Genomic DNA, 27022 nt, shown 5'->3' with positions numbered 1-27022 from the left:
TAGCTGACAGCAGTATCAATAGACTTTGAAAGAACCCTTATGGAAATAACATTATTGCCATTTCTGATAAATTTAGTTAAGCTATATAAACCTGGAATGAAGTTCCTTGTTTTCTCCCAGTTTTAATGTAAATTGAGATAAGTATGTTTCAAAAAATAGTTAGTAATCTCAGGCATGTTTAAAATTAGATTAGAAATTTTATTTATTTTTTATTTTTTATTTTTTTTGAGTTGGAGTCTCACTCTGTCACTCAGACTCCCGGCCACTGCAACCTCGACTCGCTGGGTTCCAGCGATCCTTCTGCCTCAGCCTTCCGAGTAGCCGGAATTACAGGCACACGCTACCATACCCGACTGATTTTTTGATTTATTGTAGAGATGAGGTCTCGCCAAGTTGCCCAGGCAGGTCTTGAACCTGCGGGTTCAGGCAATCCACTCACCTCAGCCTCCCAAGGCGCGGGATTACAGGCTGAGCCACCGAGCCCGGCTAGATTAGAAATTTTAGAGAACTTTTTGAAAAAAGTAGTGGCAATCTATTTAAAATAGTTTTCAATAAAGTAGTAATAAAAGCACAAATTTTAGGTTAATTCAAGTTTCATAGCTGGAGCACAGTCTGTTGAATCTTTTTCAGCATCAAACCAAAATTAGCTTTCTTACTTTATGAAAAAAATATATATGTGGCATAAATATTTGGAGTACTGAAAAGCTACAGGCTATTCTAGACTCTATGGCTGACATAACGTGTAATCCCAGAAAAATATTTATACTACCAATATTTTTAGAGTGTCCTGCTTATTACTGTTTATTCTAATCTATGATTGGTAAATTGACATATGCAATGTTTTAAAATACCTCCAAAGAGTCTTCCCAAAGGCAGTCTTATAGACCTTCTCTTCTTACCCTTCTTCCTTGTTTCCATCTATATTTCATATTATCTATAAGGCAGGTTGCTTTTTTCCTCTTTACTAAATAATCAGGGATGGGTGTCTTTGAATTTTATTTTTATAATGCTTTGTTTACATAAAATAATTTTAAGAATTCTATAACATAATGCCTTGGTTTAGGTTTATATGTATAGCCATTGAAGGAATTACATTTTTTATAAAACTATTTTTTTTGTTGTTGTTTCTTTACTCATATCTCTAACCATATATCATTAATTATTTTTTATGGGGGGGAGGAATAGGTTGGTTATTTTCTACATCTTAAATCTGATTTTTTTTTATTTGTTGTAGGTTTTATTGGGATTTAATAATGCTTATAATGATGGTTGGAAATCTGGTCATCATACCAGTTGGAATCACATTCTTTACAGAGCAAACAACAACACCATGGATTATTTTCAATGTGGCATCAGATACAGTTTTCCTATTGGACCTGATCATGAATTTTAGGACTGGGACTGTCAATGAAGACAGTTCTGAAATCATCCTGGACCCTAAAGTGATCAAGATGAATTATTTAAAAAGCTGGTTTGTGGTTGACTTCATCTCATCCATCCCAGTGGATTATATCTTTCTTATTGTAGAAAAAGGAATGGATTCAGAAGTTTACAAGACAGCCAGGGCACTTCGCATTGTGAGGTTTACAAAAATTCTCAGTCTCTTGCGTTTATTACGACTTTCAAGGTTAATTAGATACATACATCAGTGGGAAGAGGTAAGATGAATCTTTTTCTTTTTCAAAGTCACTATATCATGCAATTGTTAATTATGACTGTTTTAAAATGAACAACTGTGCTATGTGTTATGAGTTTTATAAAATTCAAGTAGTAAAATTTTTTGACTCCTTTTTTCTTTGCATAAGTGATACATTTGTAACCTCAAAAGATATGATCAAATACTGGATTTGAATCAACTGAAAACTTTGATTAAAAAACAATAGTTTCATGTGGATTTTTTGTAAACAAATCCACTTTAATCAACAACTTTTATCCTAATGAAGGTAACCTCTCCCCTATCTTGGGGCGTTATTTTTAGATAATATGAACACACCAATTGCCATCTTTGACAAAGGTGGGTTGGATCTGATTGTTAATCTAGTGTATTATTAGCTCTATGAGATAGTGTATTATAAGTTTTCTCTAATATTTAAATTTCGGTAAATTTGTGTTGTGATCACACAGATTGTTTATTTCTAAGTTGTATATATAAAGACTTTGATTTTAGCACAATAACTGCTCATTGTTATGCCTTGCCTACAGTTATTTACTATAGTTTCTTTCTATTAGTTCATTTCATAATGCTGAAAAACAGTATACCAAGGGGAGAAATTAGTACATAGAAAGTACAAATAGTATAGTAAATAAATGGAGTGAATCTGGCTAATCAGGCCCATATTTTGCTGAACAGGGCATCTGTTCTCAGGCAGCGGGTGCGACCTGAAGAGCCTTAGCCAACAGGGGTTTCCAAAGATCTGAATTAAATGTACCATCATCAAGCAAAAGAGTTTATGTCCCTAATTCCAAAGTCTGCATATTAACCTTTTGGACTTTTTTTCCTACTAAGTCTATTTTTTTGTGTTAATTATAACCTGAATTTTATTATCTGCATAAAAATGAGAGTCGAAAGGTCTCTAGAGTGCCTAAACCCGCACTAATGAAAGCAGTATCCTGGCTATAGATTGTTACTTTATTTCCTACAAAAATGCTTTTTAGCATTTTTAAGATGAATTATGCTTTTAAAATAAATCATGAAATGGAAGTTCTGTTTGCTTTTGTTAGTCTGTGGCAGTGTTTTTGTATGTGCTTGTGGATGACATTTTGGTTCACAAGATTTCAGGAAATGACATGCAATAATAAAACGCTACATAATACACTGATAAAAAGGCATAGAAATAGATCATTCTTAAAATATGAATATGGAATATATTTAAAATCAAATGAAGTACATTTGAGAAATTGGATTCATCTTGTAATTTTTCTCCATATAGCACATTCCATTTACAATGAAACAAATGTTTAGTTCTCAAAGCTTTTTTGTACTATTTTGAGATTATTACCACACCAAGATGATTCTTGCTGATAACTGCTAATATTTATTGAGGACTTCTTGTATGTCAAGTAATATATTTGATTCTTTACATGGATTAGCTCACTGAATTTTTCTAACAATCAGTGATGTAGATACAATTTTTATCATCATTTCACAGATGAGGGCAATTAAATACAGAAGGATAACTTGTCCAGATTCACAGAACTAGTAAGAAGTGGAGGTAGGATTCTAACCTTGACAATCTGACTTGGGAGCCAATGCTCTGAACCACAAAATTATAGAGGTTCTTACTATGACATGATCCTTTTACTTATAAATATGTCAGTGTTCTACCATTGTATAGATTGTTTAAGAAGTTGTAGAGAATTTTTCTTGACTGAGAGTATGGTCCATGCAATTTAACAGGGTTGAATAGTTACCTCTTAAAACAAGGCCACAAAACTATTTTAATAAATAGTCTGTAAGAGAAAATTCACTGATATAAATATCTAGCCAATTAAAAATACAGTAGGCAATGTGACTATTTTTAATGTCTTGTAGTTTTAACCCAGTTACCCTAGAGAATGGCAGCAGGATGAACAGATGGCTTCTTATCAGATAAAATGGCAGGCCATGTGGTCAGAGAAAAGGACACTCCTTAACATCGATGTCCTTTGGCTCCTGGCAATAATCATAGGCACCTAGATCTGTGTAACATGATGTGTTTTAAAGAAGCCATGATATAATTCAGGGGCATCAGCTTGCTGCCATCATTATTGTAAAATGCAATTTAATATGCACTTACAGACATTTGGTAACCAAGCACATTCAGGCCAGAGCTGTGAGTTGGCAAGATCATTCTTATAAATAAATGACCTTGGTAATAAATGAACCATAAGCCCATTTAGGTGAAGAATGTTTCCTTGATAATATGATACCCCCATAAAATATTACATATCATGGGTATTTAACGCCTGTTAGTAATACTATTAAACAGGGAAGAAACAGAGTCATAATTCATAATTTAATATAAATTCATTTTATCAGTTATATGATTCTAACCATAAGCACAAAGAAACCTGAAAAACAAAGAAACTTGGCAAAACTCTACCTGATTTTCATAAATGTCACCACGAAGCATTTACAATTAGAAATACAACAAATAAATCAGAAGCAGCTCTTTGAAATTTTGAAATAAGAACGCAGAGAAAGATGTGAGTTCACCCACATGTCTTTGGTTCTGAGTGTTTTAGTACCAAGCTGGCTAAAGCTAAATTCAGCAAATTTGGGGAAGTAATGTGTGAAGTCTGGAAGCTGCCACCGTTCTAAATGAATCATTCCTGAGGAAAGCTGCTGCTTTCTATAGGAAACTGCTTCCATCTTCAACAATACTTTCTTTTTTCCTGGACTGAATTAGTTCAACTGAAAAACAACAAGACGTTCTGAAGCCAGATAAATTAGAGAAATATTATGAATGAGATACAAAAACTTTAAACTTTAGTCCTTATGTTACTATCATTACAGAAGCTGAATTAGTGGTTAATACAGGAAGAAACAGATGATTTGGGCAACTAATTTATGAAACACATGGTGTAAGGAATTCAGGAGGGAAGTTGTTTTCATGTGCCAATTATAAGATCAATAGCTTTAGGATGCAAAAAGAGAGCTTTCTGACACTGTACTGAAACAAAATATATATATATACATTTTGGTTCACAGGATTTCAAGAAATATATATATATATATATTGGGGTTTTTTTTTTGTTTGTTTTTAGGTGAGGTAAACTTCTGAGGCACTTAGATAAACCAGGCCAGAAAATTTATTTTCTTATAATTTCCAGAAAACCGAGGTGAATCTTTCCCATTCTTGTAATTGGGTTTGTAAAAAATTATTCTCTTAAATAATTTTCAAGTAAAGACAGTGATTTAAACCAAATTGCTATTTCATATCCTATCAAAAGGGGAACCAAGTCTGTATGATCCCCTTAAAAGAGATATAAGATGAGGAAATCCCTGGAAATTAAATGGAATATGTGACAATCACAAGCCACTGAAGAGTTTCATAAATAGGAGATTATTCAGTTTGTAAAGGTGGAGCGTTCCTTTACGGCTGCTGATCTCAGTCATTTTATCAAAGGGAGATGACCTTTCAAATTTTTAGAAACTTAGGAAACATTCATTGAAAAAATAAATATTATTCTGTAGTAGTTATCTATTTGTAGATCCAGTGTCATAGAAAAGTGTAAATGCTTCATGGTTAGTATAAAAATGTAGAAAATACATGATTGCCGAATAACTATGGTTTTGAAATATATAACTATAATATATTTTTTATTTTTCATTTCCAGTCTCCCCCAATCTCTCCTGTGTAGATTTTGGACACATTACTATTAATTAGTATTACTATTAATTAAACACATTTTGAGACAGAAAAGAGGCCTTATGGTTTTGATTTTGAACATAGCAATGCTCTTCTAGAAACCAATATTAAATTTTTATGTTGGCTTAGAGATAGTTTTATATACAAATTATATATTTAACAGCAACACATTAATAAGGAAATTTATTGCATGGGGACCTAATGCAGACTGAAGTTTCTGTCCTTGGTTAATTTTAGCATTCAAATTGGTGTAGAGTAGAAAGTAACTCTTGCTATAAATTGCCTATCTATAATTATGCAATACATATTCTGATTACTTTCTTTTTAAAAAAACAGAATTCTAAGACTCGCCATAAGCAAACAGCAGTGTTTTCCTAACCCTGTCCTGTACTAGAACTTTGAGAGGCTTCCCATTGCCTATCACATCAAATCTGTGTTTCTTTGCTGTGCCTTCAAGGCTCTCCAGCGCACTGTTGCCCTGTCTTGCCATTGTCACTTCATATTTGCACCCAACAACTCTTTTCTGTTTGTTTGCTTTTTAATTTTACAATGCTTCTTGCGAGAAATTAATTCTTTCTGCTTCTATAATTTTGCTTGTGCTACACTATAGATTTAGAAAGCCTTCCTTTTTTCTTTAACTCCTTTAAAAATTAAACCCAAATTAGTCTCCATAAAGTATTTTACATTGATGAACCCTACTAGAATAGTCAATACCTTTACACTGACAAATTCGACTGATTCTTCATGCATTTGTGCATCATGATGGTTTGGTTACTAATGCTTTGTCATATGCATTTTGTTTTTCTTGTGTTGGATATAAACATTTATAGGGAAGATTCAGCTTCAGCTTCTGCCCTTGAATCTTGTATTCTAGTGCAGGGTCCTAAACACAATAGATAATCAAAGCATGCCTACCCACTACATACATGGCAGTCTTCCATGTTCCATATATTATAGTTATAAGGGAGATTCTCTCTTCACTCCCAATCATTTACTGAGTAGTCTCTAGGTGCAGATGCTGCAAATTAAGAATACAAAGCTGATGCCAGTTTTGTAAGAAAAGTGGATGTGTGAGCAAATATTCACAGGTGGTGTGGTAAGTAGTGTAATAAAGAAGAGAGTGGATAACACAATTGTTTTTGCATGAGAAGAAGTCTTCAAAGATACTTGAACTGAGTTTTGAAGCTGGAGTCTGGATTACCAAGCTGTATAAAAGGATCAGGCAGAAGAATGCATTCCATAAGACTAGCAGCCTAGCACAATAGTTGTGCATCTTCAGGTTGAGTCTGGAGCTGTATACTGAAATATGTACTATTGATAGACTTACTCAAAAATGTGTAGGGGATATACATTTTAGAGTGCTACAGAGTAAAGGAGATTGTAGGCCACTGCAGTTAGAGCTAATAATACCAGTTTGGGGAAGGGTTTATCACTTGTATTTTTAGTATACAGTTAGTGTCAAGCATGATACTTTTTTAGATAGCCAAAAAGTGGTTTTTTGTTTCCAAGTATCCTTGCTATCTTGAAATATTTGTATCAGTTAATTAAAAAAAAGGGCTTCCATGAAGTCTATTTTGTAAAGTTTTACAACTTAAATATCAATTATATTGGAAGTTTTGATTTTTTTGGTGGTGTGGAATAAATCCTATACTAGAACTGAGTCTATAGAGGTGTTTATGTGCCTTTATTTTCTATGTAATATGGTGAAATCACATAAAGTGACTTATTTGTGCCTACAAACAATTCAACAGTTGTGAAGTTCAGATGGAATGAGGTATATGGAAATTATCTGAAATATTTAAATTAATATTTGTCTGCTATATTTATAAATATAATATTCATAATGAGATCTTTCTCAGATTAATACATCTACTAACATCAACATTTTTACATGTGTGTGAATGGCTTGGTGTTTTCGGCTGGCAAATATTGATTCTGCTAAAGACCACTAGGTGTCCTCTATTGGTTACATTACTTCAGGGTTCTATTTTCTAAAATACCAAACTTTCATCTTTGAAATTATTCATTTATACTCTCTCAGAATCACCTAATTACTTGACTGGCTCATTTCTTGAAAAAAAAAAGACAAAAATGGATATTCATATAAGTAAAAATTATTTCTCTCTGTACTTTTTTCTCAAATAGTTTTAAGTCCCTTCTCTAAAGAATTATTAGTATTCTGAGAGAATTGTTATCAGTATTATATTATGTATTTTTGGATTTGATACTTTAATAGATAATCTAAAGTTTTAAAGTACAATGTGATGAGTCCTATTTGGATATGAAATTGTATGACAATTAAAAATATGTGAACAAGGTGTATGTGGGTGTACATATATGTATGTTGAAGGTGAGACCTCATTTTGGTACTTTGGTCAGTACTCTGCAGCAGATCTGTATAATCCCAAAGCTTCTGACGTGGAAATCTAAGTTTAATGTCAGAATATAAGATCCAATTTGAAATATTCAAACCTCCTACTTTAGGGTTAAAATATTCAATGTTCTTAATACCCTGTCTTTGCCCAATTCATGTCCTTGGATATATGTTGATAATAATCAGATTCATACTCAAATTTCAAAATTATGTACCCCATTGCTTCAATGTCCAGATGACTGGGTGACATCCCTACAAAGATATCATATGAGCTCCTCAAATTGTATGTTTGTTTTTTCTTTAACTCTCCTCCTTCTCCCTTGTTTTCTGATGTCCAAGTCAGAGATCTCGACAATCTTAACTTCTCCTTCTCTTTCAATCTCAACAGCTAACAATAACCAAGACCTACTGATTCTACTTCTTAAGTATGGTTCGAATTCTATCACTTCTTTACTTGTTCCTCTTATCACCTTCCTAGACCAAGCCAACTTCAGTTTACTCTCTTTTGGTTGACTATAATAAATTCATAACTGTATTGTAAGATTCACATTCACTTGCCTTCCTGAGAACTCTAAAGTAGTATTTTCAGAGAGTAATTATTACCATATCATCCCCCTGCTAAAAATATTCCTATAACTTGCTATTGTCATTAGGATAAAATTCAACATTCAAGGTCTTTTGAAATCTGATTTTGACCAAACGCTTTTACTTCAGCCTGGAAATTTTTTTGCTCATTATTCTTAACTACACTGAATCTCTTTGGTTTGTCAAATATGCCATTTTAAGTACGTTATATGTGTTGTTTATTTTCCTGGAACTTTGTTCCTTTCACTAGCCCTAACTTATCCAATATATTTTAACTTAAGTATCACTCCCTTGGGGTAGAATTAACTAAACTCTCAGACACAATTAATTCTATCTGTAACGAATCTGGCATAGTCCCTTGTGCTTTTGCATTCAAGAACATTCATTTTTTAAATTTCTCTTAAGCTATGCTTTGACAACTATATATTAAATATTAGAAAGGCAGAGACCATAATTTTCTGGCATCTTCATCTCTTAGCATGGTATCTGGGAAATAACTGGGCACAGAAATACTTGCTAAATGAGTTCAGTTATGCCCTCAAGGGAACTTGAATTCCATAGGAAAATAAAACATGTAAATAAATCCATAAATGGAACAATAATGTCTGGAATGCAATGTTAGAAGCATTTATGGTGAAGAAAATGCTAGCAAAAAGGAGAGACATTGTATATGAGTGTGTGGTAGAGGATAGAAGAGAGGTTCTAGGGAAAGCATGCTAAATATAATTTATTATAAACATCTCTACTAATTAAAAATGTAAAAATATCAAAAGGGAACTTAATTGTTGGCCCTTTTTGTGCTTACTGTTCTTTCAAATATTGCCCAAAATACCAAGTAATAATGGAAGCATCAAATGAATCAGGCTAATTTAGGACAAAATATGTTTAGCTTTACACTTCTCCAAAGTGTCTGAATAGATGTCTTAGTTGTTTTTTCATTGTTCATGCAGATACAATATATATTATGGCTACTACTACTCTATGTGCTATAAGAGTGAAGGTTGGTAATATCATTGATTTTGGAAATACGGTTATGTTTTCTGGTTTAAACTTGAAGTCTGGTTCAACTGCCAGAGTATTTTATAATAAACAAGTGTTACTTTATTTATCAGAGTAATTATCTCAATTGAATAGGTTATTTTGGTTGGTCTTATACACCTTGAAACTGTCTACAAACAAGAATTGTGTGTGATAAGATATGATGTACATTGGAAAGTGGTACAGTGACACTCAAGAAAATCTTATTGCAAATAATGAGGTGAAATTAAATTTGTCTCTGAGGGAAATGTTAAATATACTTATTTAATCATAAAGGGAGAATATATGCTTTTTACTGTCAGTTTCTAATAAATCCATCTTTCTCTTTGGTCTTATTCAATGTCAAAACCATTTTTATTTATTTGGAATACTTTAAAGACCAAGAGTATACTTGTATTATTTCAAAAGAAATAGTTTATTCACATGTAATTGGGCAAAGCATAATATTTAAAATATGTAAACAATTGTCACAGAAAGTCAGTTTCATGAGACATTATAACTGTGTCTAAAAGCTCCAGAATAAACAAAATTAGAACCCTTCAATTGCACTGGGTGATGGCCGAGAAAGACCTACTTTGACTTCTCTTTCTGTCTTGCTGATGTGTGCACTTTAGATTTTGTATTAGAGAAGTCGTGTCTTAGTGTGAAAAGGAAATACATTAAGTTGGTTATATAATTCTAGTGGCTATTTTGAGTTGTCTGCCATTTAGGCCATTTTTTAAGACAGCCAAATTCTTTTTCTTATTGCATCTTAAAGTGAAAGTAGACATTGATTAAGGATTCTGGAGACTAGTCTCAGGGTAAGATTACTGGTAATTTAAAAGAGTTCCAAAATAAAAGAATAATAACTATTTTGAGATCATCCTAAATCAGGAGTTGTGGAATCAGAAAATTTTTTTACTATTGTGATTGGTTGTAGGCAGGAATATTTACAATAATCCACTTATTATCTTAATTTTCTGCTTTTGTTATTCTTTTAGTGTGAGTTGAGTGAACATATAAGATGTCTACTCTACACTTGGTTGACAAAGGGAAAATTATATGAAAGTGCTTTGTGAACTCTAAAAGTTTAGAGCATGTTAATACAAGATATAATTAACTTGTCAAGTAATTCACTCATTTTTTTCACAGAATCTATGAACAAATAAAATTTTCCCCTTCTCAATATTTCCAGATCGTACCTGAGCATAAAAAGTACAATTTGGATTGTGGTAGCTTGTGCTTTGAAATTTAGAATCCGGGAGCCGAAACGGCCGAACAGTACCTAACAGTAATGTTTGGAGGATGAGCTAACTTTGTGGGTGTGATAGTTTCTTCGTATGGGAAGCAGTTCTCTATTATTTGAAAATATTCATCTTATTTTACTGAGGAGAAAGATAAATGTTCAGAACACCTCTCTCTGATTGGCAGTGAATCAGAAGGATTTGCGTTCATAGGTTTTAATAATACTGTACAATTTTAAAACATGTTTCTCCATTTCTGTCTAGTCTGGAATTCAAAGAAATGCAGCTTTAAATACTCCATTATCTGGTAGAAGATTACTTCTTTTTCTTCCTCTGACATATATTTGTGGTAGAGGCAAAACAATTTTGTAATAACAATAATTTTAAAGTGTATGAGTAAAATGTGATGGGAAAGAGTGATTGAAGAATTTCTACATTTGTAATTTTTTAGACTTACATAAACTGTTTACTTTAGAATAATATTGGAATATGTATAGATCCTAACATAGTATATGTATTCACTCACTTGACTGTAATGTTATGATTAATGGATTAATGAAGTTGTAAGTGACTACTAGTTTTCTACTCTCAGAAATTTCATAGGCATGATGATATTAATGGCTAAAATTTTACCATTGGGGAATGATTCATTTATGTAACAAGGCTTTCTTATCTTCAAGAGTAGCCTATAAAACTTCAAATATATTTTAAGCTATTGCTAGATAACATTTTAATAGGCTGTTGGTTGGCAGGTAGCTGAGAGTAATTCTTCACACAGGAAGGATAGGTACATGAATGGGTGTCACAGCCTGAGTAAGTGATAGAATGTGTATTTGTATGAGAGGGAGGTTTTGCCCGAATATGGTAGGTGTAGATTGGCTGGTACAGAAGAAAGAATGGCATCAGCAAGCAATAAAACACTTTTATTTTGCAGTTTTGCTGACTGAAATCTTCCTCTGCTGTCATATTATCAATATTTGCCTTATGTCAAAGATGGTTGTTTCACTGTTTCTAAGTGTTATTGGGAATTTTACTACTTCAATTCTTTATCCCTCTTCTCACTTTAGTGGAATCATTACTTCAGGTGTTCTGAAAATGTCCAATGACTTGAAACTGATGATGACTCTATGACTTTAGGTGAAAAAATTTTCAGTGAGCACTTGTTGCAGCAATGCTGCTGTTTTTGAAGAATTTTGTTTAGTGCCATATTTCCTAGATGTAGGATTTTATATAACCAGTTAAATATTGTATATATAATTATAAATTAGCTATACAAAATAAAATGAGGCTATAAAGTTAAATATTTTCTTAACTCCTCATGTGCAAATTTTCTATTTTATATTATTATAAAACATAGAATTTAATCAATCATATATGTTAAATGGACATGTGTATACCATATTTTGAGCAACACTCTCTGAATTATAAAGATGAGTAATAAACAACCACTGCTAAAAGAGATTTTGTATTTTAGTGGAGTAGTTAGAAAAACAAATTAATAATCTTAATGTATATATGTGAATTTCTGTCTGTTGCAAATTGTTGAATGGAAGATTTTGAGAATGATTCCAAAGCTACATTTCAGCTCAATTGGAAAGACCTTCATAATCGATTCTTTTTTTTTAATTGCCCACACCCCCAATCCTCGGTAATCGATTCTTAAAGGCTTCCAGAAGAGCAGGAGTACAGAATAGTGGTGTTTGGGCCAGATGACTACAATCCTTTGACTAGTCAGTTGAAACGTAAAAGGGCTATTATATGCCATGCTTTGTTGGAAATGTAAGATTTGCTGAGTTTCACAAACATAACAAAAAACTATTTTATTTAAAATAATATTAATACTTTTTCAGATTGCAAATGACTTCCTTATGTTAGAATATAAAACATCATTTGAATTCAAATCATACAAATCTTAAAGATTCTTAAATGTTGAAAGTTTTTTAAGAAGAAGGAATAATATATTTTAATGTTAGACAGTCTTACAAACTGCTTTACTCAGATAATTGAACAAAACAAAGAACCTAGTTGTTTCTCTCTCTCTCTCTGCCTCTCTCTCTGTCTCTCTCTTGCCTGAAATATGGATTCTTTTGCTCATTACTCCCAAGAGTACTCCCAGAAAATGCGATATTGCAATTACTAAATGAAAATCGGAAATACCCAATAGATGAACAAGAATCTGAGCTGCATTGAGGGATCTGAGTGAACAACAGCAAATCAGCACTTCTGCTGTCATGAAAACACCTGTCCAATTAAAAATTGCTTTGTCTTCATATTTTTTACATGAGTATATTAATTTACCTTGTACCACACAGCTTCTATTGCAGCATGGAGTCACATCTAACATTTGTGGCTATTGTGGCTAATACTAAAGCTGTGCCTGAAGAATCCATGTGTTAATAGATTTCACTCACAACATCAGTGCATTCCTTCTACCAAAAGATGTAAAATAGCTCTTTAAAGGTAGGACTGTTTATTGATGTTGTTTTAAATTGTTGTTCTTGTTACTGTTGCTGGGAGAAACAGCAGGCAGTAGAATTACCCAGAAACTCAGGTTAGATAATAATACCTGTTTTCTAAGAAGTGAGAGGTCAGAGGATCCCAGTTCTAATTATTACCCTTAGAAAATCAAATTTCTTTCCCTGTGACTTGAGAAAGGAAGTTATTGCCAATACTATAAGTTCCTTTTATCATTTTTACCTTTATGGAAGTGGAATTTTTCTCCTGTCCTTTCTGTCACATTTTCCATTAGAAGATTTGTTAACAGAGTGTCAGCAAAATATCTGTTAATCACTTTATTTAATAACTGTGAGAAAACAAATATAATCCTTTATCAAACCACACACTCACACTACACACACACACACTATGAAGCCTTAGCATAGGGTCAAGGAAGTCCTATTTCAAGGACTCCGCCTCCTATAAATTCCGTTGTTCTTTGAAGTGTGAACGGTGGAATATTGATGAAGAAAAGTATGATCCAACCCTTTGTTGGAGAGCCATTAATTTTAATTGCTATATCACTTCATTTTTGCCTTCCAAAACAGAAAAAATATATATATTTGTATTAAAAGTAAAAACAATAAAGATGATTACATTTGAGATAGAACAATTCCAAACTGGCAAAATGTCTTCCTCGACTTGTAAAATCAAGCAGATTATTTTCCTTTATACCCGATACAAATCTTTGAGTGATAATTTATTTTATTCAGTTATTTTATTTGCAATGGAAAGTGAATGCTTCAGTTTAAAAATACTACTTAAACCTGTCATAATTTTGCAATGTTCTAGAAACATTTTATCCCAAATTATGCGATTAAAATTTTCCCAAAGAACAAAAATTAAATTATTTTCCGAAAGAAGCAATCAAAATAGTTTCCTAACAACTCAGTCATGCAAAGCATGTTATTGTTACAGACTTGAGGCTGCAACGTAAAATCAAGATGTCATCAAATTTGGAAGAGGGTTTCCTTGGAGCATTTTCCTCTTCCTCTCAGAGTTTTTAGAAATCTCAATCAACGGTCACCATTCCTCAGTGTGTGGTCTATGAGTTGTTAATTGTTTCCTGGAGACAATATTTTTCAGCACTGGAAATGTTATCACACAGGCTAAAATATCTTAGTAGCTTCTCACAGCAAAGGTTGATACGTTGCTCCCACTACACAACTGTCATAGGTGAGCTAGTGGTCCTGTTTCTTGTCACCTCACACTTGGATACAAACTGACCAAGCAGCTTTCGTTGTGACCATTGCCAGTCATTTTGACAGGGAGAGAGATAGCTCTGTAAGGTCTTGACAGGCAATTAAATAGCCAGATTCAGAAGTGATATATGTCACTTATAACTTTTTTGGCTAAAACGTCACGTGGCCTCACCCAACAACAATAAAGTCAATTAGAGCAATCCTACCAGGGAACTGGGAAGCAGAGAACTGAAGCTGTTGCTTAATAGCATTACTTCAGAAGCTGAAATAGCTGAGAGTTGGAGATAGGATATGTCCCAAATGGATCACCAAGTTGGCCCTTTGCTAACTTTTATTAAACTTGTATCTATTTAAAATAAAATCACCAATAAGCGTGATCTCTTTGTTTTTTTCTTTTCTTTTTTTTTTTTTTTTTTTGAGTTGGATTCTCACTCTGTCGCCCAGACTGGAGTGCAGTGGCCGCTCCCGGCCACCGCAGCCTCGACCTGCTGGACTCTGGCGATCCTTCCTCCTCAGCCTTCCAAGTAGCCAGAATTACAGGCATGCGCTACCACGCCCGGCTGATTTTTTTAATTTATTGTAGAGATGAAGTCTCGAACCCGCTGGCTCAGGCAATCCACTCACCTCAGCCTCCCAAAGGCGCGGAATTACAGGCTGAGCCACCGAGCCCGGCTTGCTTTTTCTAATGGACATTTTAGTTCCCAGTCAATCTTCTAGCTAGCTAATGAGGTAATAATAAAGGAAATATGCTGTACTTTTCCATGATACAGTTACTGTATCATTAATTAATTTATTATTCATTCTTTCTTGTTTTTCATTGAATATATATAGGACTCATTCTATATGCTATACATATAGATTATAAGAGTACACAAAAATAGTTCCTGTTCTTAAATAACCTACTGTCTACTCACGAAAGGTAAAAAAAAACAAAACAAAACAGTTTTCTGTAAGGATGTATCACAGTTTGGGGGACTAGGAATGACTTCCGGCAGAAAGTGATATCTGAACCGAGACTTATAAAATGAGTAGAACTTACAATACTTTGTAAAATGAGTAGGACTTACAAAAAACCAAAGAAAGACATTGTAGCCAAGTTTATAAAAGAAAAAAAAATTGTAAGAATGTTTTTAGGAAACTTAATTCTACATGTCTCAGATATACAGAGATGAGGTAGGAAAGATAAATTGGCATTGGGAAAGTCAAATTAAAGAGTATAAACTATGTCCTTGAGACCAGTAAGAAACCTTTAAGGGCCGGATGCTATGCTCATGTGAACTTGTAATCCCAGCACTTTGGAAGGCTGAGGTGAGAGAATCCCTTGAGGCCAGGAGTTCAAGACCAGCCTGGGCAACATAGAGAGACCCCCCCCATCTCTACAAATAATAATAATAATAATAATAATACAAAAATAACTGGGCATGGTGATATGTGCCTGTAGTCCCAGCTACTCTGAATGCTGAGGCAGGATGATTGCTTGTGCCTGGGAGTTTGAGACTGCAGTGAGCTGTGACTGCCCTACTGCAATTCAGCCTGAGTTGTCACTCGACAGAACAAGACGCTGTTTCTAAAAAAAAGAAAAATCCCTTTGAAAAGTTTTGGACAGAATCATGATATGTTTAACAAACATGTTTGCTATGGAGCAACATGGTATTCTAAGTATTTAAAAATATTAATTTCATCTAGCCTCATAACAACCCTATGAGGTAGGTAGTATCATTATCAACATAAACAGATGAGGACTCTGAGGCATAGAGAGATTAACAACTTGCCTAAACGCACAGTTAGTAAATGAAAGTGCCAGGATTTAAATCCATACTCCACTGTCCAAAATCTGAACAAATAGCTCTTGTTCCTTCTCGGCTTAAATATGACTGAAACTAGCGTATGCATGCTTTGGAAAAGAGGCAGGTAAGACTTGTGACAGGGCCCTCATTTAGTGGCATGTGCTGTAATTTGCAAAGGAAAGTAAGCATCAGGGGATCAATGGTGATGCTATCAAAGGATCGATCTCCTTCCTAAGCTCACAGGTGTTTAGAAAGCTGATGGATGTTGTTTTAGTTTTGTTTAGTTTTTTTACTGTATTTTAAAAAATTTATTTTAGAGTTGTGAGATTCATGTGAAGATTTGCTACATAAGTTGCACACAGGTGAGGTTTGGACTCTCAGGGAGCCCTCTCCTGGTAGTGGAATGGCACCCAATAGGTGATTGTGTGCCCCTTCTCCTCCCTTCCTCCCTTCTCCTGTTAGCAGTACTTAGCCATACAGAAGAACAAAATCATGCCCTTTGACACGAGACTATCATTCTAAGTGAACTATCACAGAAACAACAAAACAACTGAAAACCACATGTTTCACTTATAAGTGGGCCCTAAACATTGGGCATGCAAGCACAAAGGTGGGAACAACTTAGGTTAGGTTTTAGAGAGAACTGGTACTTACTGAGCTGCCTCTTGGGTATATCAATTATAAAGTAATCTTTATTTTACTTCGTTTTTGTAAGTGAACTCAACCTTCATAGGAATTCAAATCACTCTTATTAATGGAAGTACCAATTTCCAGGCTTCAAAACATTAGATTTAGTGTGAGTTTAATAATTTATTAATTGTGGATGAATATTTGCATAATTTAATTTCCTAGCTTCCACATTTAATTTCAAGAATTATAATGCTTAAGTTTTAGATCATCGTCTAATCAAATAGAGGACAAATGTTATGAATGTATGATATAATGCTAATTATTTTACAGGGAAAACTTATTATACTTGAAATCTTGAGAACAATGGAAATACAAGTATGAAAAACCAGATCTTAAGTGTGTCTTGCAATATGTCCATTTTTCTTAGAATATATTACTTTTACCTGGTCTTGACTTTTTAAACAACTCAGACTTTAAAAGCACTTAAAAATCTGTTACTTAGAATTCTTACATGGACTATTAATAAACAATATTATTGTCATCTCCTTAATCATCTTTGAATTTTATACTTAACTTCAGTTTATGGAGACTCACTTTATTTCCCAGAAAGTGGTTTATCCTAGTGAATGTTCTGTGTTCACTAAAAAAAGGTGCAGCTTCTGCCAAGTGGTTTCTGCTGTTATTAGTTGGAATGCTCTATAATGATCAATTAAGTCAAAATTAGCAAAATAACAGCATTGTTCAAATCTTTTGTATCCTTACTAATTTTATGATTGCTTGGTCTGGCAATTTTGTGAAAGGAACATTAAAATACTAAACTATGATTTTGGATTATCCATTTCTCCATTTAGTTCTATCAGTTTTCTACTATATATACCTTGAAACTATGCTATTAGTTTCATATGTAATTAAGATTATTAAGTCCTCTTGATGATTTGCTTCCTTTATTGCTATAAAATGACCCTGTTAACCTCTGATCTCTACCTTTGGGATATTAATAAATAATTGTATGGTTTATCCTCTTTCATATTTTATTTTCAACCTGTATGGTTAAAGTGAGTTTTTGTAGACAGCATAGAGTTGGGTCTTGCTTTTATTTGTTTATCAAATCTGACAGTCTTGGCCTTTTAATTGGAATACTCAGACAATTTACGTTAAATGTTTAATGTTTCTATTTTCTACTAATAAACATTTCATCCAGAATTGCATATTTATTAATATGCTTATATTCACCAAAATGCTTACAGATATTCATAAAATATTTACGTTTTTGGAGCTTTTGTTCTATTTTTACTTTTCTTATTGTGATTTTTTTCAAAGTAGATGATGTTTTGAAGCTTTTTGAAAGAGATTACAACTTAGATAATAAACTAATAATACTAGTGAATATTTCTAGTAAGCAGTGCCAGTACCTGCATTATTCACATCAGAATGGTTTTGGAGTACATGTACTATGGAAAATACTCAGTGATGTTAGGAAGACATTAATATACTCAGTTTTGGGTTTTTTTGGTTTTTTTGTTTTTTTTGAGTTGGAGTCTCACTCTGCTGCCTAGACCGAAGTGCAGTGGCCGCTCCCGGCCACCGCAGCCTCGACCTGCTGGGCTCTGGTGATCCGTCTGCCTCAGCCTTCCAAGTAGCCAGAATTACAGGCATGCACTACCATGCCCGGCTGACTTTTTTTGATTTATTGTAGAGATGAGGTCTCGCTGCCCAGGCGGTTCTCAAACCCGCGGGCTCAGGCAATCCACTCACCTCAGCCTCCCAAAGGCACGGGAGGAAGACATTACTATACTCAGTTTTTTATTTTAAGTTCAACTCCAGACACTCTCTTTGACTGGTCCAACTGTTTATTTTCCTGAGAGAAGTAAAGAACAATATATGAAAACACAAGGTTGCTTAGCATTTTATTACATGTTTATGCCATCAGTGTTCTAGTGTGAATAATTTATGAAACCAGGAGGTGATTATTCTTTGAATAAATATCATATTTGAGATTATATTATGATATTTCTCTTGTACACAAGCTCATGGATAATGCCCTGCCACTCAAATACATATATGTTTATTTCCTTTCATGTTTATTTTACCTAAAGTTAGATATATTCATAGATACAAATACACATGATAGACACAGTACCTCAAATCAGGGTTATTATGTTATTTCATAAACAAGTTAACTGTTTTTTTCTCAAAGTCTAAGTGTGGTGCAAAGTAGACATGTTAGCTATTTATTTGTTTATTATTATTATTTTTTGAGTAGGAATCTCACTCTATCGCTCAGGCTAGAGTACAGTGGCACAATCACAGCTCACCGCAGCCTCGACCTCTTGGGTTCAGGTGATCCTTTCACCTCAGCTTCTGGAATAGCTGGAACTGCAGGCACATGCCACAACACCCAGCTAATATTTTTGATTTTTTTGTAGAGATGGGGTCTCAGTATGTTGCCCAAGCTTGTCCCGAACTCCTGAGCTCAAGCAATCCTTCCACCTCAACCTTCCAAAATGCTGGGATTACAAGTGTGAACCACTGTGCCCGGCCCATGTTAGCTTTCTAATTAGACAATAAGTGACTTTAAAATATCTGCCATCTACTATTATTACAATTTTGTGTTGCACTAGAAATGTAGGAGACTATAATCAATGGTCGACGAAAACCTCTCTTGCTTCTCTAGATCAGTGAAAAACCTCACATAGTTCACAAAGGAGTGTCTGGAGAGACGGTTTAGTGTAGTGCAAATCATCAAGAGGATGAAAGAGAACACTATATTATTTTCTCACTTGATGCAAACTGGTCATATGCAATCATATCAAGGTTATTCTGGAGAAAAAAATGACATGTGTGACTTAGTAAGAGGCGATATTCCTGTTACTCAGATATGAAACCTTCTAGTGACTTGGAATGATAAATGGCCTGATTTTGCAAGTTCTGCATTTCAATGTCAGTTACCAAAAAGAAACCTGTCATCTAGACAGAAAGAACAAGATGAAATCAGAATTATCAGAATTACAGAATTGTATTCATTCCTGCCTGAAGGCACAGCCATCTTATTCAGCATCAGCTCTTAAGAGATTGACTTTGAGAAATATATTTGGTGTAGAAATACACCACTTTTTTTCTGTGTTATCTTAAATGAATAGACCCAATTTTATATACATACATACACACACACACACACACACACACACACACACACTATATATATATATATATACACACACATATCTACACATATATAAATATGACATGCATATATATACAAATTGTATATTTGTATATATAGTTTCTATAAATATATAATTTGTATAAACATCTCTATATAAACATATTTATCTTGTTTGTGTGTATCTATGAAGTTCTTTTTTTCCTTTAATTGGATCTTAGAACACTCTGAATCCTCTGACTGAAACTTTTCAATGGCTTAGAATGAACATGACAAAAACCTTAAAAGATTGGGTCCCTGCTGACTTCTCCAAATTCAGCTTGTGTTAACCTCCCCTTTTGCAGGCCATTTCCTGGTTTCATTAGACTTATTTGTGTTATTTGAAGTTTAGTCTTTCCTTAGAAATTTTGCCTTACTGTTTTCTCTGTCTCCCCAATTTTAGCACAGGTTTTATCTGAGAAAGATAGGCATTCCCTGAGCACCTTTAGGAAAACTTGCTACTTCTTAACACTTGTCTTTGCATCATCATAAGTCTTTGCTTCTTGGCACTTAGAATGGTTGTTTATGTATTTACTGCTTTGTTACTCTGTGTGTCTTCACTAGCGTGTTAGCTAGTTCATAATTGGATAGTACTGAATTCTCAGTGCTCAGATACTACCTTCCACATGGGGTGGCTGAGGGGGTTGATAAAGAATGTTTCCAGGGAGCGGCACACTGCTGATTGTGGTATTTCAGTGATTTCCACATCAATATTCAGAACAGCTGGTCTAGATGGCCATATAATTATTTTAAACAAAAGAGCATTATTAGATGTTTATTTGCCATTGACATTAACAGTCTTTCACAATTATCATAAAATTGATAATTTTATGACAACAATGTGGTGTGATAGACATATATATGATTTGGGTCGAAATTTTGTTCTTATAAGCTTTACAAGTTTGCTAAGCCTATACCATATATCCTTATCTATACCATGGGGTTAATAACAGATAACTCATGGTTGTGAGGATTAAATGAGCTAGTGTCTGTAAGAAGTCCAAGATAGAGCCTAGACTCAGTTCCTGGCACATAGAAGAAATTTTATGAATGATGAGCCCCCAGTTTTTTCCTGTGTTATCTCAAATGTTCTTCTTTTTGTTGTAAATATGCCTTGTGTGTATACAATGCCAGAGAGGTAATAATAGAGATGGATCAAAATAGTGGCTAGATAGTACATTAAAATATTTGTTTACTTTCGTTTAGGTGTTTGCTATAAAAGAATAAAATTTCCAGAGTACCCTCAAGTCAAAGATAAACTCAGTTTAATTTTACAAACTTATTTTATTTGCACTGTGTTGATACATTTTATGGACATATTATTATTATATGTTTTATCCATATTCCTTTTAGACTTCTAAAGAACTGCAGGTTTTGCCTCTTTGTAAATTTTTTTCTTCCCTGCTGAGAATGATTGCATTCTATGACTTTATAGGTTAAAATATGAATTAGAGCTCTTTATATTTTTCCCATTTCTTATGAGCATCAAGAACAACAGCATTATAATTAACTATGTACTACCCTGTAGTATGTGTAGGCGCTAAGTTTAAAGAAGTCAGTGGTATGAGGTGTCAGGACGATATGGGAAATAAGACAAGCCTGGAAACTGGGATACCCTATCTAAGCTTTGCAAATACTGTAGGAAAAAGTAAACCATCACTAACTGCACATGCAGATAAATGCCTGTTTAATAACAACATGTAGCCATTGCCTCAAATAGCTACACACTATTAAATCAATAAATTCCTTTAAGAAAACCAAGGATAATATTTTGGTCAGGAACCTGAGGACAGAGGAAGGGGCATCTGCATTTCTATCATCTTAGAGAGCCACAGGTTCCCAGCAAGAAGAGGCCCACCTTTCCTCAGAGCTGACTCACAGCCTCATTGCTCACCATAGTGACCTACAACACCATCCAGACTTATTCCAATGTGCCCTACGTCCCTTCTTGCTTTCATGAACACCAGAGGCTCCAGACTACCATGTGTTTCTCATCCGCAAAGGGCTCAATATAGCCATGATTTGACTCCATCTCATGCCCATCTCTAATTGCCACACCTCACACTTTCCACAGGGTCCTGTGGAGATTGAGGTCTTTTTTAAAAAAAAAAAATATTTTTTATTATGGTTTTGTGGGGTACAGTTAGGGGTTAGGTATACAATTACGTTTCATTCAGGCACCCTGTTGATAAGAGGTGTTTCCCCGTCCCCAGACAGATATTTGCTACTGTTAATCCCATCTCCCTCCCCCCCATAGTTTCCCAGTAAGACACCTGCACATGTATGTTTATCGCAGCGTTGTTCACAATAGCAAGAACCTGGAAACAACCATGCTGCCCATCAAAAGAGGACCGGATTTAAAAAATGTGGTACATGTACACGATGGAATACTGCGCAGCCATAAAAAAGAACAAAATCATGAATTTCGCAGCAACCTGGATGGAACTATTGACAAAATTCTCCGTTCTTCAATTTTTTAAACACTCAATTCATTTTTTTTCTCTCTTAAACTGAACCCTAGTTCCCCCTTGAGGACACTGCTCCTCCTACAGCCCTTGCAAGTGGTAATCTATCTCTTTTCCTCTGCTCATTCTTAGGACCTGCAAGGGAGATAAGTTCATTCCTTGATCCTTATTGTCAATTGCAGTGCCTTCCCTCTCTCTATGCCACTGTTTACTTAACTACTCTTTCTCAGTTTCCGTATCCAATCTATTGGTTCTATTTTCAAAACAGATATGGAGTCTGACCACCTATAACCAGCTCCATCTATTTAAAACTATTTGAACCTATCATCATCTCCCACTTGGGTTATTATAACTCCTCTTAAGTGGTTTATTTCCTTCTATACTTACCTTCCTTGGGTTTATTTTTCATATAGCAGCCATAACATTTCTTTGCGATCCTAAGTCAAATCATGTCACCTCACAGTTTCAAATCATCCAGTGGCATCTAATCCCATGGAGAGGCCCCTGAGGTCCTAAATTGTCTGATCTCCACTGCCTCTATGAACTCATCTCCCATTACCACTCCTTATTCACTTCCTCTAGCCACACTGTCTCTCTGCTCTATCTGGAACTTGTCAAGAGTATGCTTGATTCACGGCTTATGTATGAGCTCTTTCCTCTACCTGTAATGTGCTTTCAGCAGATATTTTCTCATCTCTCACTTCCTTCAGATCTTGACTCAAATATCAAATTATCATTGAAATCCTCCTTGACTACCTTATATAGCATAGTAATCTTCTCCCCATCATTACTCATCCACCCTGCTGTCTTATTTTTTCTGCATAGCACTTACCAAAACTTTATGTGCTATACATTTATTTGCCTGTCTATCTCACTTTCTGAATAAAAACTCTAGGAATCTGAGTCTTTGTCTCATTGCTGTGTTGCCCTCTTCACCTATTACAGAGGAATTAGTTTATTTAAATTCATTATATGTTGAATGAGCAGTCAGATTATCTTATCACTCTTTGAATTATAATAGTAAGGATTCTTTACTTTAATCACTAGGAGATGTTCCCCCACCCGCAAAGAATTATCTTTACCCATTTGCAGAAATAATAGAGGACGAGAAGATAATATTATTATAGGTAATATTATTTTAGTACTTAGTATTGAAGTTTCTGGGGAATGTCATGTCTAAATCAAGCAAAGTATATTAGATAACCTATTTATTAATGCGTAAACTCAGAGATTAAAGTGATCTAAGAAAAAAACTAAGACATTAAGAGACAAAGTGAACTTTTCTAAAATAGTAGAACTGATTAGTTGCAGGCAGGATTGCTTCTGAGCCTCCTTATTCTCTGTCCGGGATTAAGTCATGCAACAATGAATATTTACTGTTTGGTGTGCCTGTTTAGTGTTAAGGAGACAGAAGTAATTCTCCTCTTATGAATCCTTTAGCTTAGCATGGGGGATGAATATTAACAATATTAAAATTATACATTTTCTTGGGTTATGAGTTCAAAAGAAGGAGATGGTATTTGAAAAATGGCTTGTTCTGACAGAAGACTGACCTGATCTGAAGATATAAAGCAAATCTTCTCTGGCTAAAGCATAATCAGGAAGCTCCTGGAGCTTTGAGCGATGAGAGAAGTTAGCAAGAGAAAGAGGAAGAAGATATGTCCATGGCAAAAGGAAAAAGCACTAGTTTATGATGCAGGAAAGAGCAGAATGCTATCCTGTAATGGAAGAAAGGCCTAGATGTCCTTTGATAATGCCAGACTCCTACTTTAATATCATTATTGTGATATTGACTACTTATGAAGACATAATAGATGTTGGCAATGGTATAACCTTACACACAATTTGGCTATGAGTATAACGTTCTTTTATGTACTCTACATTTCAAGGATGGATTTGCCATTAGTTGAAAAGTTTAACCTCAGTCCCCTTGTTCATATTGATGGGCTTTTCATCTCGTTTTCTTTCTTTCGAAGAACCCCCTCACTGACAATCTGTCTCTTTGTCGCCCATCCTTTCTCATCCAGCTAGTTTCCTATTTTTATTGCTGAGTCAACCAATCAGCCTTAATTGTTTCTCTCTCCAGCTGGCTCTGCCTTTTGGGAGAAAAAATTCTGCTACAGGTGCATTTTTTAAAATTAGGAAAATTCGAGTGCCTAAATATGGGCACAGCTAGATTTTAATGGTGCATTCTGAAATGATAAAAGATGATTAGCACCTTTTATTTTTCATCATGGTGACCAGCCGTTTTTGAAACTTTTATTCCATCCAGATTGACCCATAACACTCACCAAAAAATCTTTTTAAGAAACTCTTTTAACGTGGCTTTTATCTGTTGCTTAATTATTTCCTTTATTTTTGTCTCTAGAAATTTTAGATTTATTCAAAATTAGGTCACACATTTGTTTTTTTTAAAAATGTGATATGAAATAAAAATACAACCAATAATAATAATTGAAAGGTTTGAAATCATTTTAATTCCCTCTCACTTATCTATTGAAAATTTTATTTCCAAGTAAATTAATTGCTTAAAAGTTGAAAAAGAATGTTTGATATACCTAAGAACAAGGTTTATAAGTGTTACCAAACATGAAAATATGAAACTGACATATATTTAAAGATTCTACAACATTTTGTCTCATATATAAAAGAAGAAACAGAATTAATTTTAAGATACTTTTTTGGTCTTCTAGAATTGATCCTATTTAGTGACTTTCATTAAATTGTAAGTAAAACCATTTTTTTCTGCTAAGCTTATTTGAATGGTTATATTAGGTTAAACTCTTCACAAACATCTACTTATATAGGTCAAATAATGTATTTTGACTCTTGTAGATGAAATCAAAGATTCAGATGAGTGTATTCATTATATTTCTTGAGTACAAGGGCTGCACTTATATGATATTCAAAATGTTTCCAGAAAATATTTACGACACATTTAATTTCCCTCCTTACTGTATTCACATAGATCTAGTTCTACAAATACTTTTTTATCGGTTATCTGATATCCTAAATTTGATTTATGAGGCTAACATGGAGAAGTAGAGGGAAATCTTAATTATGTATGTATAGATATTGAGCTAGCATCACTTCATATGCATTATATCAAATAAACCACATAATAACTATAAGGATAGAGAAGTAGTATTTATTCATTTTACAGATAAACAAACCCAGATTCAGAAGAATTAAGAAACTTGGCCATCATAGGCAATCTGTAGAAAAGTCCTGTGAAAGTAAACTGTTTGGCGATACCCGTGTTGTTGATGTTCTTAAGGTATAGTAATGATCCACTAGTGTCTTCATGTTCCATGCTTGACAGTGATTCAGGACACTTTTTCCTGATAGAGTACTACAGAAAAATAAAATTTAATTTGGTGCGATAACATGAGGTGAAATAAGGCAAACATGAGGAATCAGGAGACTTCTATTTTCAGCTTTGTCACTATCTCATTACATGAACTCAGAAAAAGCATTTAACCTTTCAAGCCTGTCTTTCCACTTCTGCAAGAGGAAAAAAATGGAACAATTATTAGACTTATCTAACAAGGATTTTCTGAAGATTAAACAGTGTGAGTTTCAAGTTCCTGGAATAAAAATTTCTAGAAGCAAGAGCTCTTTGAATAAATCATTATCATGAGCTCCAATCCCCCAATGAGTTAGGATAAGTGTTTCCTCGTTACAGAGAAAATAAACACATTTTGCACCTCTCCCAGTGTCTTTCCTCATCCTGGAATCATTTGGGTGGAGAAAAAAGTTGGTGAAAAAGAGACTGGTTCCTAGTCTACTTCTGCCATTAATTTACTCTGTGACTTTGGTTAAGTCCTTTAACCTCACTTTTCTCATCTGAATGATAAAGGAATTGGGTGCACGAGGATTGATATATTTCAACAATCTAAAATGTTGTTTGGCACGTAATAAATGCTCAGTAAATAATAGATCGAACGAATGATCATTACAGTACCTTCATTTGGTTTGTTAGATAAGGTACTGTAGAATTGTCAGATAGAGAAACTACAAGGAAGCAATATTATGGGGATAACATTTGAATGAACTAATGATTTCCTCTCTCTCTTCTTAAACATGAAGGGTAGGCTATTGGAATTTTGCTGAGATGTGTTTGTTCATCTTTTGTGTGTTTTTATATTTCTGTCCTTCCTCTCTTTTGACTATAAACAAAATTACTTAACAGAACTGACCTTGATATAGTAATCATATATATGATATTTATATTTTGCATTATATATTTATATTTAAATTTTCTTGCATAGCATAATTCCTCAGTGCTCTCCATATGACTTTTGATAATAGTAGAAGAATTTTTAAAAATCTTCATAATAACTTTAAATAACTTTAGATTTAAAGAATAATTATGAAATAGTATATGTAGTGCTTATATAACTTTCATCCAGCTTCCTAAAATGTTAACTTCTTACATACCTATGGTACATTTATCGAAACTAGGAAATTAGTTTTGGTACATAGTACATTGGTATGACACTATTAACTACATTGCGGACTTTTAGATTTTGCCATTTTTTCTACTTATGTCTGTTTCCTGTTGTAGAATTAAATCCAGGAAACTTTGTCATACTTAGTCATCATGTCTTTTTAGGGATACATGAGGTTTTTCAGTCTTTTCTTGTGTTTTGTGACCTTGACACTTTGA

The 27022-nt window shown here is 33.9% G+C and overlaps 1 protein-coding gene across 1 annotated transcript in view; it reads left to right on the top strand.

Moving 5' to 3' along the window:
• The first annotated feature begins 1238 nt into the window (after positions 1–1238).
• Positions 1239–27022, top strand: part of HCN1 (hyperpolarization activated cyclic nucleotide gated potassium channel 1) — a 377442-nt gene continuing 351658 nt past the window's right edge. Inside the window, exon 1 of the mRNA XM_021714309.1 lies at positions 1239–1658. Coding sequence (XP_021569984.1) covers positions 1254–1658 — 405 coding nt within the window. The 5' untranslated portion in view covers positions 1239–1253. The remainder of the gene's footprint in view (positions 1659–27022) is intronic.

The sequence above is a fragment of the Carlito syrichta genome, unplaced genomic scaffold (genome assembly GCF_000164805.1).
Source record: "Carlito syrichta isolate Samal-C Ts95f unplaced genomic scaffold, Tarsius_syrichta-2.0.1 Scaffold305602, whole genome shotgun sequence".
In the NCBI taxonomy this organism is placed as follows: domain Eukaryota; kingdom Metazoa; phylum Chordata; class Mammalia; order Primates; family Tarsiidae; genus Carlito; species Carlito syrichta.
The sequence above is the reverse complement of the archived record's forward strand: the minus strand, read 5'-3'. Positions and strand labels throughout refer to the sequence as shown.